Below are 16,928 nucleotides of genomic sequence, written 5' to 3' on the forward strand. Positions count from 1 at the left end.
ATCCTATAAAAGTTGGGTCTGTTGTACTTTCTGGTGGCCTGCCTACTGAATAGTATTTGCATAGTAATAGCTTCCATTTCCATTAAAACAACATGGTCCTCTCCTGATTAGGAAAACACATCAGGGAGCACTCCTAATTATGGCTGATCAAGTCAACAGGGCAAACAACAGACTCAGCAGACAGACTCAGCAAGAACTACACAATGCCTGCATGTGTAAGTCTTTAAAGGCTTACTTTTTCACCCAAACTTTTTCATTTAATTGTGGTTTTAAATTGTTTTGAGGTTTGTACTTATGTCTTTTAACTTGTTCTTTGTTGTGGTAAGCTGCCCAGAGATGGAGGTTTGGGGTGGCATACAAATTTGATAAAATAAATAAATAAAGCATAGTGAGAGACAATTTCAGAATGAAATCAGACTTAGGCTGAATTCACACCATCACAAGAATCCTGCTAAAAAGTTAACTTTTTAGAACCTTGTGATTGTGTGAACACAGCCTTTGAGTTAGTTTAAATAAGGAGCACAGCTGCCCATTTACTTTCAGTTTTGCCTGATGTTTTAATGTCTTTGTAGCTGATGTCTGCTCTTGTTGAAGGTGAAGTTAACATCTGAGTGCTCCACCATGAGTACAAACAGTATGCGTGCGCGCACGCACACACATGCCTAAAATTGTTAGCTGTTGGAGGTACAGTATATGGCAGCCACACATTATGGCTTATGATAAATCACAACCTACAAAAAGGGGGGATGCGATTACGTGACCAGGATAGTCTGTGGGTTTTTAAAAATGTGTTCTTTCACATGTAAAAAGCAAAAATGAAGGAGTGGCATAAGGTTCTTTCTTAGTTCAACACCAAAATCCAACAGCCCACATACCTCACAACTGAGCATTTTGTGATGGAGCAGTGATTAAACCTGGACTGTCTGGTCCAGTCAGTCCTGGTAGCAGTCTCTACAGTATTAGGGGAGAATATCAGTGCACATTGCATTTTCAACACATCTCATTATCATGAGCAGCCTAACCCAGGCTAGGGCAGCCCAGCCTGGGGTAGGCAGCCTCCTAATGTGCAATGCCAGGATCCGCATGGATCCTGGTGCTGCCCACCCGTCTAACCCTGCTTTTAAGTCTGGCCTTTAGCAGAAATTAAGGGCATGAATGCACCCTTAACATTGGCACTGGGATTATGTGTGCTCTTGGACTGCTTGCTCATTGCACAGTGCATTGTGGGATCTGTGGAGGCCAGGACAATCACTCCCAGTTTCCAGAAATCCATGCTGCATGCATCAGCATGGATCATGTGGGAGTGCAGTCCACTCTTCCCACCAACGTCGAGGACTTGTCTGGGGGGAAGGTGTGTTTAGCACAGCCTTCCCCCTGCCCTCCCTTTCTCCTCGCCTCCCAGTTGTGTGAATACCCTTACTATCTACCAAACATATTTGTGCATTGTCTGTCCCAAAATAACCCAGTATTTTGTGTATAAATAATAATAATAATCATAATGATGATGATGATGTGCAAAATCAGATCTTATTTATGTGCCATTGTAATTACGTGACCATACATGCTCATTAGTACCAATCAACATATTCCAATGTGGTAATGTGTTTAGAGCCTTAGACAAACGTTTCCATGAAGGAATAGTAAAGCTAGAAAATTATGGATGGATAATTTTTTAAATAGGAAAACATAGGTATCTTTTGACAGCTGCTACATTTTTCCATTGCCCTTTAATATGCATATTGTCTTTTTAATTTTGATAAGTGATATGAAATAATATACATTTATATCATATATGTTTATAGAAGAAGAAAAGTTCAGCTGGTTAACAGGAGCAGGATTGAAACAAAGGGGTTTATGTTGGTTCACGTAGTGTGGATATTAAAAAATAAACATTTTAATATATTTCATGAGCAGGTTTAGGAAGTTTTAAGAACTCTGGAGGATTTCAAGGTGTCAAAGAAATGTGTAAAGTTCAGTAATTGAATCTGCAGAATTTATATATTTAATTCTCTTAAATGTAAACGTTGCTAATCCCATGTGTGGCAGCTCTTGCGAGAGTTCATGAGCAGCTGCCGGATAGGATAGTGACGGGGACAGGGACGGGGAAGAAAATAGCATTGCCAGCTGGCCACCGGAGGCAGTGGTGGTGGGCTGGACTGGCCAGTGGGAGAAAAAGGCATTGGTGGGCCAGCCTGGCTGCTGGGAGGAGGAGGAGGTGGTGGCGGCGGGCCAGCCCGGCCACCGGGAGGAAGTGGCTGCTGCCAGGAATTGGCGGGCAGGAGGAGGAGGTGGGCTGGCTTTCCAGCTGGTCAGCCAGCCAGAAAGCATGAAGGGGCGGAGAAGCTGGCAGGGGAAGAAGAAGCCAGCCCACCCATCTGCCAGCCAGAAAGTGTGGTGAGAGGTGAGAAGTGGGCATGGGGGTGAGAAGCAGGCCGGCAGGTGGGGAAGAAAAAGGCAGTGGTGATGAATGGACTGGCTGGAGGCGCAGATGCTCTGTGCCTGGCCCAGCTAGTTTAAATTAATATTGTTGAACCAGCAATGATACTGGGATAGAAGTAAAAGGGAAGAGGCAGTATTTTTGTAGCTCCTTTCATTGAATAAAGAAGAGTCTACATCAAATTTTCCTAAAACGTAAACACATGCCTGTTTGTATGTATGTATTTAAAAGTTATATATCCCACTTCCCCTTTTTTTTTAAAGCAAGCTAAAGTGGCTGCTAACAAACAATATCAAATAATATTTGATAAAACAATAGCTGACATGTTACACAGGTTTACTTACATTGGACTTACAGTTTGCGATCTGGCCAATTACCATGTGTGAGTTTATCTCTTGATGGGGTTGCACTTCCCTTGAGAGAGACAGTTCGTGACCTGGGGTCTGTCTAGACTCGTAGCTCCTGCTTGAATAGCAGGTGGAGGCTGTGGCCGGGGTGCCTTTGGCCAGCTTTGGCTGGTTCGCCAGTTATGGCCTTTTATCGACTGGCAGGCCCTGGCAACAGTAACTCATGCCTTTGTTACCTCTCGCTTGGATTACTGTAACATGCTCTAACTAGGGTTGCCTTTCAAAATGATTTGGAAGCTTCAACTATTCCAGAATACAGTGGCCTGCCTTCTCACGGGTGGCCATAGATTTGATAGCATTACACCTCTTTTATGGTCACTGCACTGGTTGTCTATTTGCTTCTGGGTCCAATTTAAAGTGCTGGTTCTCACCTACAAAACCCTTATGGGCTTAGCACCTTAGTATCCCATTCTGCGAGGTCTTCTCAGTTGGCCCTCCTTAGTGTTCTTGGCCCTGGTGCTAGTGCATGATGTCTGGGCCCATAGGAGGGCTTTCTCTGTAGCTGCCCCTCTTCTTTGGAACACACTCCCCCCACCCCAGATTCGTTCAGCCCCTTCTTTAGTGGCTTTAAGGCCCTTCTTAACACCAAGCTTTTTCACCAGGCTTTTGCCCTATAATTTTTAAAAAATTATTACTATTGTTATTGTTCACTGCCTAGAGTCTTTGGAGGAGGTGGTATACAAGAATTTTTTAATAAATACATACATAATTGGAAATAATGTAAATTGCTTTCCTAAAGTGCATGCACACAAGATTACCATTGTTTCCTTAGAAACCCAATTCAAAATGCCAGTGTAAGCCTATATAACATGTAGGCCAATAAAAATACAATGAGCTAGAACATCAAAGTTAAACACCAGAGAGTTCAAAGCCAATTATCACAGTAATAATCAGAGAGAGAGAGAGAGACATTAAAATTGCATATTTACTAAGTGGTGAGATCTCAGAAGGAAGGTTGTCGGCCACATCTTGCATGAGAGGAGGTTCCAAAGGGAGAGTGCTACTTCATAAGAGTTTATTTCCTGCATAGCACCAGCCACTGCCAGCCTCAGAAAGAGGCAACACAAGTGCAAAGGGCTTCCCTTACTGCTCTTATGGGATGGGCAGATCCTTCAGGTCAGATTCCAAGCTGCATAGGGCTTTAAACATCAAAAACATCATGAATGGTGGCCAGTTGAAACAAACTAGTAACCAGTGCAGCCACAAGAGAACAGGTGTGTGATCTAAGGACCTAGCCTCCAACAAAACTCTCGCAGCAGCATTCTGCACTAGTGGAAGTTTCCAAACCATCTTCAAGGGCAGACCCACACAAGTAGAAGTCCCACATATTACTTTCTGAAACCTGACCCATGACGGGTATTGAAAGCCACCACAAAATGGATGTATTTTGCCTGTCTAGTTTCATGTGTAAGTCATCCACTAGTACGGCCAAGGCAATGTCCATCCAAAAATCAGGTTGGAAGCCAGATCGAAAAGGGTCCAGGTAATCAATTTCATCCAGCTATCCAGGGATGTTGAGAAACCAAACTGAGAAATGTCTCAAACATATGAGAAAACTCTTCAATGTTTCTCCCTGGGAAGAATCCTAAAAATTACCCCCAGCAAAGAAACATTGACTACCCTCTTTACCCATCTGGCCAATACCACTCATTCCAGATGCCTTAATTTTCCTAACCTGCCAGACAGGCAAAGGTTAAACACACATGGAAGTCCTAACATGCTTCAAAATCCTGTCTGCAACCTCAGATTATACAATCTGAAAATAATCCAAAACAGTTTGGCATGCCAATGCCCATGCACCATAGGGAATGATGTGCCATCCAAATCATGGAGATGCCAGAAATGTATTCTGTCAGGTGGCAGATAACTAGTCACAGGAGGCTATGGAGGAATCTTCCACCTGATTGTAGCAGCTAAGATGTAACAGGCCACATACCTCCTGGAAAAATCAAATTTACATAAATAAATGAATTGGTATTCTCCATTATATGAATTGGAGAATTGATTGAAGACCTTATAGTAGTTATTAGGTGCTATAAATCCAGACAGTGGTGTGTGTGTGTACACACACACACACACACACACACACACACACACACACTTACTTTATTGAATTGTTGATGAGCTTTTACTCCTAGAATGTTATGTACTTTCATCTGTGACTGGGTGACTATTTTATGAAACCTTGTTATGTACAATTACTTTTTAATAAAGAGAGTAATGCATAGTAATACTTGTGCTTGCTGGAGATTCACCTAAAAGGCTTTCAGTGCAACTGGTAATGTCCAGGGCCCACTGCTGTAGGAATATGAGAAGATGGACTAATGGCAACAACATCTTGATGTAGAATTGATATGTTGTAACTAAATATTTTTTACTACAGTATCTACTGCATAAGAAAATTGGAAATTTTCCAGTGATCATATGGGCATTAGAAAATATCCCTTCCCTTTGCCAAAAAAGGATTAGTGTGTAGATCTCATTTGGAATTTGCACATGACTATTATTATATAGATAAAAAGAAGTAAATTCCTCAGAACCATGAGGAAGTCAAAGAAATTAATACTAGGAGTCCAAGCATGTAGAAACTCTGTCCTAAGATTAGTTACAGACTGACCATATAAAGCCAAATTATTTCTTAACCTGTTAGAATAACATATATATTTTTAAAGTTTTAAGAGGAATAACATGTTGAATTATGTGCAGAGTGTTACAGTTCTATTGTAGTTTGACATGCATTTATTTAAATAATTATATTAAAGTTTATCTTTAGAATTTCTTTTTATAAATGAAAGGTATCTGTGAATTTGTTTCATATAATAAGATGTCCTGAAAGGGACCAGCATCCTATTAATATACTCATTTTTCTGAGAACAAGTCTACAAGCCAGTCAAATCAGAGGGGCTACTAGAAAACTTGTATTGCCCTTGTTATTGCAGTCCTAACTTTGAAAGATTTCATTCACCTCAATGATATAATGTTGTCTCTATTTTAAATGTTGCCCCTCAACACCTTGAGGATTTTGTCCATGACTAAATATATAATAAACAATTGGCCTCACCTGACTGAAATTAATGCTATGGCACATTTTTCTAATATGAATCACCTCATACATTCATGTGATATCATAATGACACTGTCATTAAAATGTATTTTGAACATCTAAAGAAAAGACAATGGCTGACATCAAGCGCAACACCCGCAGATGCATCAGGATGTGTCCACTCTGTGGGAAGCTTTCCTAGGGGTGCATATCTGTCACACAGTGGGGGAAAGTGAATTTCACCAATTTGCATTGTCTCTGGAAGTGCCCTTTATTACCTGAGAATATGAGACATATTTTTGGATGACAAACATCATCTCCGGAGGCAGCGTAAATTGGAAAAATACAGACCCCCCCCCCCGATGGTAGTGGGAAATTTTCCTGCAGTACAAATGTGTCTTCCTGGTGCATTCATGGACCATTGCTCTAGATTTCAATCAGTTTGTTTTATCACCATTGAAAGTGACATTTAATGTGTAACCTTTTAATTTTTAAATGACAAAAGCATTATCTCTTCAGTATAGGAGCTGTGCTTTCCTGATGATAAGTGAATGATTTATGCTATAATGCTCTGTAACACTATTAATAGAACAGTTAGAATTAACAGGCATATGCATATGATTCTTAGACATATGAAGGATCAAAACAAGAAGGTGGCCAACCTGAAGCACAATCAACAAATGGAAAAGAAGAAGAATGCCCAGTTGCTAGAAGAAGTTCGTAGGCGTGAAGACAATATGACAGACAATGCTCAGCATTTGCAGGTGAGTTGCTTTATTCTTTACATATCACCATTAGTATGGAGAATATTTATAATTTAGGTATATATTCTGGAAAGGCTGTGTTGTAAATTAAATTAAAAAAGAATTAAAACCTGACCACAGGTAAACATTGATGTGTGGTAAGACCCTTTCCCCCGCCCCCTTGTCTGACAGATATATGAGTGAAGAAAAGATGCAAACAACCCACTGACATGCTGATTACATTTTAGTATGGGCAAGCTTTTTCTCATAGTGACAACTGCTGTCTGGATGTTCTGAAAACGTTGGGTTTGAATTGCTCATATAATTGTGATGGAAATGGTAGTTGATGTAGTTACTTGAGCAATTCAGTGCTGGTTAGAATTGGTGATGTTTACATCACTTACATTTGTATGGAGAATTAAATGACATGGTTTTTACATATTCTACATGTTACATGTATTCTATTACAAATCAATGAAATGCTGACTAACATTCTTAACGGATAGCAAAACAGCTGGGATGTTTGAGGTTGTTTGCAGATTCTAGCTAGCATGTGACATTGTGCTGCATTGTCATTCTTTTCCAAGACATTTTTCATAGATCTAGCAGCATTATTTGTATTCAAATTCAAGATTTCTTTTAGATAGTTTAAAAAAACCACCACCACCATCCCTCCAGGTTGAAGTCCAGAGTTGAAGCTATTTATTTGTTTGTTTGTTTGTTTCTTTATTTCTTACACTTTTATACCACCACACACTCGTGTCTCTGGGCGGTTCACAATGATAAAACAGTTAAAAACACATATAAAAACACATAAAAACAATTAAAAACTAACGATTTAAAAATCAATCACAGAATTAAAAACCTGTACATTATTAAGAAGCTGAAAAAGCCTGAGTAAAAAGATGGGTTTTAAAATATTTTTTTAAAAATTGTCAGAGATGTGGAGGATCGTATCTCAGCAGGGAGCGCATTCCATAGTCCTGGGGCAGCAACCGAGAAGGCCCGTCTCCATGTGGCCACCAGATGAACTGGCGGCAACTGGAGACGGACCTCCAGAGACGAACGCAATGGACGGTGAGGCTCATAGTGAAGAAGACGTTCTCTCAATACCCAGGGTCTAAGCCGTTTAGGGCTTTATAAGTTATAACTAGCACTTTGTATTTTGTCCGGGAACCTATTGGCAGCCAGTGTAATTCCATCAGCAGAGGTGTAATGTGGTCTCTCCGAGATGACGTAGAGACCAACCTGGCTGCCGTATTCTGAACCAACTGAAGTTTCCGGACTACGTACAAAGGCAGCCCCACATAGAGCGCATTACAGAAGTCAAGTCTGGAGGTTACCAACAAATGTTCCACAGTTTTGAGGTCATTGATCTCGAGAAACGGGCGCAGCTGGCGTACCAGCCAGAGCTGATAGAATGCACCCCTGGCCACCGCCTCAACCTGAGAAACCAGGGAGAAGTGTGAATCCAGAAGTAGTCCCAGACTACGAACCTGTTCCTTTTGGGGAAGTGTGACCCCATCTAGAACAGGCAGATCAAAATTGTTTCTAGAGTTCTGACCCCGCACAATAAGTACCTTCATCTTATCTAGATTCAGCTTCAGTTTATTCTACCTCATCCAGCCCATTACAGCTCCAGGCAGGCATTAGGGAGGATATGCCAGCTCCTGAAGAAGTTGACATGGAGAAGTAGATCTGGGTGTCATCAGCGTACTGGTAACACCCAGCTCCAAATCCCCTGATGATCTCTCCCAGCGGTTTCATGTAGATATTAAAAAGCATTGGAGAAAGTACGGAGCCTTGAGGGACACTGTACTTAAGCTCAGATCTCGAAGAGCAACAGTCTCCAATCGACACCATCTGAATCTGTCCGAGAGGTAGGAGCGGAACCACTGTAAAACAGTGCGTCCCACCCAAAACCCCCTCAGACGTTCTAGAAGGATACTATGGTTGATAGTATCGAAAGCCGCCGAGAGATCCAAAAGGACCAACAGAGTCACACTTCCTCTGTCAATTGCCAATTGGAGATCATCCATCAGGCCGACCAAGGCAGTCTCCACCCCATAGCCCGCCTAAAAACCAGTTTGAAATGGGTCTAGATAATCAGTTTCCTCCAAGACCGCCTGGAGCTGAGAGGCCACCACCCTCTCAATTACCTTGCCCAGCCATGGGGGGTTGGAAACAGGCCTATAATTGCTCAACTCTGAGGGATCTAACACAGGCTTCTTTAGAAGAGGTCTAATAATTGCCTCCTTGAGATAAGGAGGCATCCTGCTCTCCTTCAGAGAGACATTTATGATTTCCACCAGGCTGCCTACAACAGCCTCCCTGCTAGATAGAACAAGCCATGGTGGGCAAGGGTCAAGAGAGCAAGTGGTAGGCCTCACTGCTCCAAGCAGCTTGTCCACATCCTCAGGAGTCACAGACTGAAATCAAAACTGAAAGCTATCTCATTTTTGCTCAAGCTTCAGAAAGCCAGAAAATTGGAACCTAAGAATGATACTGATCATGTGCCACATGATCAGTAATGATGTTGTATTATGTCACAAATTTTTCTCACTTACTACTTCCCCTCCATGCACCCACACTTTTCCTTTGTTTTTGAGACCCAAATCAAGATGGGAATGATGGAGTGCCTGCCCCCAGCAAAGATGACCCACATTGTCCTGGGCCTGTACTGCCGTATGATGAGCCTGAGCCTTATGGCAGGGATTTTCAAACTTAGATTGCCAGACGTAGTTGGTCTACAACTCCCATAATCCCCAGCCATTGCCTTGCTATATTCTGTAGGAAAACCAATTATGTTATATTCCCAGATCAAGAGTAAGAAACTTGAACGGTCACATCATTCAGCCTTTAGAGTGCTTGGGGTACCCTGCCTGGGGTACCATGTGATCCCTTCACTGCCAGAGTAGTGTTCTTCTCGCCCTCTTCCTCTGGTGCTCTGAGCACAAGTTTTAGTTCTTTTAAAACAGAACTAGAAGGGACCAAAGACTATACGTGACTCTAGAATCTTCGGTAGTCTATGGGACCATCTTCTAAGTTGGTACTTAGGGTACTCCCGGGCCCCTTTAATTTTGATACATTGTGCATTAAATGCAGTGTATTGAATACGTTGTCTAAGTGGGAAAATGGAAATTCTAATTAATTTACCTGATGTAGGAATGACATCTACACAGTACAATAGAATGAACAGATTTGATGGAAGAAAAGTCTACTGGACCTTTTAAGAGTTGGGATTGAGGGAATTTTGCTTACTTCATGTCATACATGGGGAAGAAAAATTGTGCCTGGCAAAATCTGTATCTTTTGGGCAACATGTATCTTTTCAGTAAAAATCTGTATCTTTTGAGCAACATGTATCTTTTCAGTAACAAGTGTGTTACTGAATTCCCCCTCTACCACTTTTTCATCTGATTGCAGGTTGCCCTTCAAAGATCTCTGAAATGCTTCCCCCAATTTTGGTGACTGCTGTAACTTATACTACAGCCAGTAGCTCTTTCTCTGAAGTACTGCTGTCTAACTAGTTATCCCCTTTTCTATACTTTGCTTATTTCTCTCCCCTGCCTCACTCTGTGGACACTGAGAAGTACTTTCAAACACTATACATGATTTGGCTTTTTTCAGTTCTTCACTGTGTATGACTCCACCTCTCCCCAAGGGGTGCATCCCTAAAGATGCAATCTGGCCAGGGTGTGCAAGTTCCATCTTTTATTAATTCAGGGCTGATCTAATGTTACATTTACATCACACTGAGACTCTTTAGTGGAGTATGTTTCAAATGGTCTTCCTCGTGATAAATGTTCTGTAGTATGGGTAAGATTGTATGCTTCCTAATGCAAGTTCCTACAATTATACTGTAGATTTAGAATTATAGGCCACACAACAATAAATATTAAAACGTATTATTACAGAATACCTATTATTTAATATTAAGTAAGGTCATTCACACGACCAAACTGGTAGGCTGGAGGGGAGGTGGTGGGGGAAGGGAGGCACCCTACCTGCTTCCTCCCAGACGACCAATGGCTCTTACTTGCTCTGCTGATTGCGTACCACACGAGCGTCGTAGTGGAGATCAAAAGAGCTGAAACTGTCGGAGAAAGTCCTCCGGTATCCCACAATGTACCATGCGAGGAGTGTGGAACATTTTGGGAGTTCTGTGCTGCCCTACCGGGGTAGAGCTGGTCGTGAGAACAACCTCAGTATCTATTTTAATGGGTACATTATCTGTGATGAAAAAGGCCACCAACACTCAAATCACCTCTTTTTAGGAGCTGATATTTAAACTGCTGTATGTTTGCCATTTTTTTGGAACCAGATCCACACCAAATCTGGAGGAGATGTGTTGCTCATAAGGTAGTTGATGTGTACAAATTTTTAGAAGGATTGGCTAGATATTACAGATTTTATGAGCAGTAGAATGTTCAGGGATAACGGTAGTGGAATGCTGTTTTTAATCTTCATGTTAACTATGCAAATACCATTGTGCCTGTATAATGTATGGCCAAGTTTCACATTAAGTTTTAATTTATAAATCAGATGGACTTTTCAGTCTAGCAAATACTTTTTTGGAAAAGCCACTTGTTTCTGAATCCAAATAGACAATAGTTGTCATTTTTGGTCTAGTGATCTCTCAAGACTATTATATTAATAAACTAACATATGAAGAAATATAAGAGCCAAGGTTTTCTGCCAGGTTTTTGTTAAATATCCACAGAACTCTCTCGGATTGCCTGAAAAATAAGATGGATTCTTGTGTGTGTCCATTTTCAAATTATAGTTTTCTTGGGGAAAGTTTCTTTTTTCCACAGTGTTGGAGTTGAAGTGTGATCAGTTTGGTGGTAAAATGAGAATCCCATACATATTAAATATTTGTATCCTTCAAAGCAAAAGACATTTTTTTAAAAAATGAAGAGGCCAGCAGAGAATATCATACAACTGTGTGCTTTGGTTATTTGTTCATGATTACTTCCCTTGCCACTTTTCTGCTACTCTAATTATAGGTGGATATTGTGAGTATAGGAAGTGTAACTAATAATCTCAACCTCAAAAATGTCTGCCTTTCAGCAAAATGTATAGTGTATTGTATTCATTTCACACGTTTAAGTGAGATTTCTTTCTTTCTCTATTTCTCTAGCTCTATTTCTCTAGCCGACCTCTCAGCGGCTTTTGATACTATCGACGATAGTATCCTTCTGGAGCGTCTGGAGGTTGGGAGTTGAAGGCACTGCTTTGCGGTGGTTCTGCTCCTACCTATCGGGCAGGTTCCAGATGGTGTCCCTCCAAGCGAATATTTTTCTATTTCTTTAGCCAACCTCTTGGCGGCTTTCGATACTATCGACCATAGTATCCTTCTGGAGCGTCTGAGAGGGTTGGGAGTCCCTTGGAGACTGCTGTTCTTCAAAATCTGAACTTCTGTATGGTGTTCCCCAGGGCTCCATATTGTCTCCAATGTTGTTTAATATCTACAGGTGAAACTCGTAAAATTAGAATATCGTGCAAAAGTCCATTAATTTCAGTAATGCAAATTAAAAGGTGAAACTGATATATGAGACAGACGCATTACATGCAAAGCGAGATAAGTCAAGCCTTAATTTGTTATAATTGTGATGATCATGGCGTACAGCTCATGAAAACCCCAAATCCACAATCTCAGAAAATTAGAATATTACATGGAACCAAGAAGACAAGGATTGAAGAATAGGACAATATCGGACCTCTGAAAAGTATAAGCATGCATATGTATTCAGTACTTGGTTTGGGCCCCTTTTGCAGCAATTACTGCCTCAATGCAGCATGGCATGGATGCTATCAGCCTGTGGCACTGATGAGGTATTATGGAAGACCAGGATGCTTCATTAGCGGCCTTCAGCAATTCTGCATTGTTTGGTCTCATGTCTCTCATCCTTCTTTTGGCAGTGCCCCATAGATTTTCTATGGGGTCAGGTCAGGCGAGTTTGCTGGCCAGTCAAGCACAGTACACTGTATACTTTTCAGAGGTCCGATATTGTTCTATTCTTCAATCCTTGTCTTCTTGGTTCCATGTAATATTCTAATTTTCTGAGATTGTGGATTTGGGGTTTTCATGAGCTGTACGCCATGATCATCACAATTATAACAAATTAAGGCTTGACTTATCTCGCTTTGCATGTAATGCGTCTGTCTCATATATCAGTTTCACCTTTTAATTTGCATTACTGAAATTAATGGACTTTTGCACGATATTCTAATTTTACGAGTTTCACCTGTACATGAAACCGCTGGGAGAGATCATCAGGAGATTTGGTGCAGGGTGCTATCAGTATGCTGATGACACCCAAATCTATTTCTCCATGTCAGCATCATCGGGAGAGGGCATAACCTTCTTAAATGCCTGCCTGGAGTCGGTGATGGGCTGGATGAAGGATAACAAACTGAGACTGAATCTGGCTAAGACGGAGGTATTCATTGTGCATGGTCGGAACTCGAGAGATGATTTTGATCTGCCTGTTCTGGATGGGGTCACGCTTCCCCAGAAGGAACAGGTATGCAGTCTAAGGGTGCTTCTGGATCTGAGCCTCTCCCTGGTGTCCCAGGTTGAGGCGGTGGCCAGAAGTGCCTTCTATCAGCTTTGACTGATACGCCAGCTGCGTCCATTTCTTGAGGTGAATGACCTCAAAACAGTGGTACATCTGCTGGTAACCTCCAGACTGGATTACTGTAATGCGCTCTATGTGGGGTTGCCCTTATACGTAGTCTGGAAACTACAGCTGGTTCAAAATGCAGCAGCCAGGCTGGTCTCTGGATCATCTCGGAGAGACCATATAACTCCTGTATTGAAGTAGCTACACTGGCTGCCGATATGTTTCTGGGCAAAATACAAGGTGCTGGTTATAACCTATAAAGCCCTAAACAGCTTGGGCCCAGGGTATTTAAGGGAACACCTTCTTCGGCATGAACCCCACTGCCCACTGAGATCTGCTGGAGAGGTCCGTCTGCAGCTGCCACCGGCTCATCTGGTGGCCACTCAGGGACGGGCCTTCTCTGCTGCTGCCCCGAGGCTTTGGAATGCACTCCCTAGTAAAATAAGAACCTCTCCATCTCTGACAGCTTTTTAAAAGTCTTTAAAAACACATCTCTTCACCCAGGCTTTTAATTAATGTTGTTTTAATGGTTTTAATGCTGGTTTAAAATATTATTTTTAAATTTTTAAATTGTTGTAATGTGTGTGTCCCCCCCCCCCCATTTTTGTCTTAATGAATGTTTTACTTTGTTTTTATTCTGTTGTAAACCGCCCAGAGACGCAAGTTTTGGGCGGTATAAAAATGTTTTGATAAATAATAAATAAATAAATATTTGTCAGTAGATGCTTTCTATGTTAGTCATCTACATGTGTAATACAAGTACAGTAATGATATTGTACTAGAGGGCAGTACTGGAGTGACGCACTTCTTGCATGATCACATGTAGTATTTCCAGTGTAGTATTGTGTAGTATTTCCAGTGGGAGAAATGAAAGTGGTGTGTGATATGTAATTACCCAAGAGCAGAGGTGCACCTAAATAGTTTTGGAGCCCCACCCCACCCCGGTTGCAAGTTAAACATCACTTTCTAACACGTAGGTTCTTGAACGCACAAACCACACCACCCAGGACAGACTAAAGAGGATTTGGGGGCAGGCAGTGGGTGTGGAGGGGAGGCCATGGACAAAGTCCAGGGGTAAAAGCGCCTCTGCTCAAGAGGTCCATAGTTCTGGTTCTGAAATACTTTCTGTGTGATTGCTGGTGTTACGTTAGTTAAAACCTTCAGCAGCACCGGCACTTCTACAGTAGCACCAACGCCTTGTTAGACTGGATATCAACAAATATCTTAAAAGAGTAAAGTTGCAGAACTACTGACTTGCACATTTTTGCAGGAGATACAGGATACCTCTGGGGTACGGATATACTCCAGCACGTAAATGAGGGTTAAGCCATAGAAGTGCAGCAGCAACAAACTATGAGATTAAATTTAAGATAAAGAAACCTAAGTCTCTTAGCTACTCCACGTTGGTTGGACTGTGTAGGTACTGGACAAAGTCCTCTGAGGTCCAACTGGCAATACATGAGCAGCCACAGTTGGCAGCAGGTATAATATGCAAAGGGGTCAGGTAGAAGACTGCTGAGGAGCAAGCTGTAGGAAAGGAGCAGGATAAGGAAATGTGTTAAATAAAAATAAAAATAAGAATCTTGGCCAGAAGCAGGATCTGCTGGACCATGGACAGCTCCAAGGACAGCACTAAGTATGCTCAGTGGAATGGTAGACCTTAACTGATCTTCTTTCGATGCAAGCCTCAGGAGAAAGAGAATCCTTGAACTGAAGATCAATAACCAATGATAATGTCTCTTTATCACTGTAAATTTTGACATTATGGTATTGCTTAAGAGGATCTTCTCATTTATATGAGAGATTGTGTTAAGATATAGAGGATGCAGTCCTGAAAATATGTATGGCACGTAAAAGTTAGGTATGAAAGTTGGATACCTTAATTCTTTGCAGGGTGAAATTCACATTTTGTTAAGCAGCACTTGACTTCCTCACCCAGGTCAGGTTTATGCACCTATATATTTTATGAAATGCCTTATAAGATTTAATATATATATATTTTTATGAATGGACACTGTTAAGAATTACAGTTCCTAGAAAAAGATCTGCAGCAACCCCCAGAATTTTTTCATGCGATACACCTTTCTTCCTACCCCTTCTCAGTGTTTATGTAATAACTCACACATGTGGGACTCTTGTAATCTCTAGGGGGCAATCACATTCATCATGCATCAAAAGAAATAGTTCTGTTCAACCAGTTCCCCCTATCCAGCAATAATTGCCACAGGTTTACACTGAGATATAGTTGCAAAAGGTTAGTCAGTAGGGCATCTGCAAATCAAGTCATATGTCAGCTCTACATCAATAACCTCATTATAATAAGATGTTAGCATTTCAGCACATCACAGCCTAATGTAGAAAGCTACAAGAAGTTCATTTCTTTGCTGTTAGGTTTGACTTATAGCTTGTCTAATATCTTGCTAAGTTATAAATTTAAACACACAAGATTATATAAATTACAATCAATGTCAAAGGCAATAATTTAGATTAATTCAACACTCTTAAAATAGCAATAAATCATCTGTGTCTCATAAAAGAGTGGATCTTAGTCAGTTTGATATAAATATAGAATTTGTACACTAAAATTCAGGGTTTATTATATAGACATAACTTCTTTACCACTTTGCATATTCAGTATTCAAAAAATGCCAATTCCACTTGCTTCAGTAAAGTTGTACATTAATGAAAAGGGATTGTTGTGAGCAGTGTTTTTTTTTTTTTTAATCATAATCTGATGAGATACCTTAATATATGTTTATGTGAACCACACTTTTCAAAATACGTTCCTCCAAAGCAGTTAATATGTTTAGCACATTAATATTCAATATTAAAGAAAAACAATAAAAACAATACATTAAAAATCAAAAGCAGGAATTATTTCTTAAGCTAACTGTAAAAGAGCAGATCTGGTAGAATTCCTCAGGATGGAATTACACAATCAGAGGTAAAACTCCTATTCTGGGTAGATGTCAACCTTGTTACTGATGGTGGTGAGACCCTGCAAATAGGTCTCACTTCCTAATCTCATCTCATGTTGGGGCTCATATTGGAGAAGACACTCCCTCAGATATACTAAACTGAGGTTATTAGTAGCTTTAAATATTAGAACCAGTAATTTCAATTTGTCCTGAATATTAACTGTTAACAAGTGATGCTCTTGCAGTAGTGGAGGTGTAATATGAATAACATCGGAGGCCCCTTTAATAGTTGTACTGCCAGTTCTTGACTATCTGAGGTTTCCTAAATGTCATAAAGCATGTTAGAGCAGTCAGAATTATTAACAGATGTAATACAGCAGGGAGGCCTTTTAAGCAGGTGAACTGAGATAAGGTTGTTGGAGGGAGAATGACAGTCATGGTATAACAGAGACCTCCCCCCACAATAGATATTAATTCTATTTATTTATTTATTATTTCTATGTAAACTGCCCTGAGCCATTTTTGGAAGGGCGGTATAGAAATAGAATCAATCAATCAATCAATCAATCAATCAAATGAAATTCTTGGGAGAGCAGGTGGGCCGCAGGGAAGGCAGAAGCTTGCCTGCCTTCCCCAAGAGACGAGCAGCTGCTCTCTGCCACACCACACGCTCACACGAGTGGTAGTATGGTGAAGGGAGATGGTAGGAGCAGGAGGACTTTCCCCCTCCTGCCTCTCAGGGTGCCCCAAG

General features: G+C 41.0%; 1 protein-coding gene across 28 annotated transcripts in view; it reads left to right on the forward strand.

Annotated features, from left to right (window-relative positions):
• ERC2 (ELKS/RAB6-interacting/CAST family member 2) overlaps positions 1-16,928 on the forward strand; it is a 1,070,068-nt gene that overhangs the window by 586,830 nt on the left and 466,310 nt on the right. For all 28 annotated transcript variants that reach the window (XR_008316192.1, XR_008316193.1, XR_008316208.1 and 25 more), the window contains one exon: positions 6,516-6,651. Coding sequence is in view for 6 of the 28 variants with exons in the window: in XM_053296295.1 (XP_053152270.1) it covers positions 6,516-6,651 (136 nt within the window). In the remaining 22 variants the exon portion in view is untranslated. The remainder of the gene's footprint in view (positions 1-6,515; positions 6,652-16,928) is intronic.

The sequence above is a fragment of the Hemicordylus capensis genome, chromosome 2 (genome assembly GCF_027244095.1).
Source record: "Hemicordylus capensis ecotype Gifberg chromosome 2, rHemCap1.1.pri, whole genome shotgun sequence".
NCBI lineage: Eukaryota > Metazoa > Chordata > Lepidosauria > Squamata > Cordylidae > Hemicordylus > Hemicordylus capensis.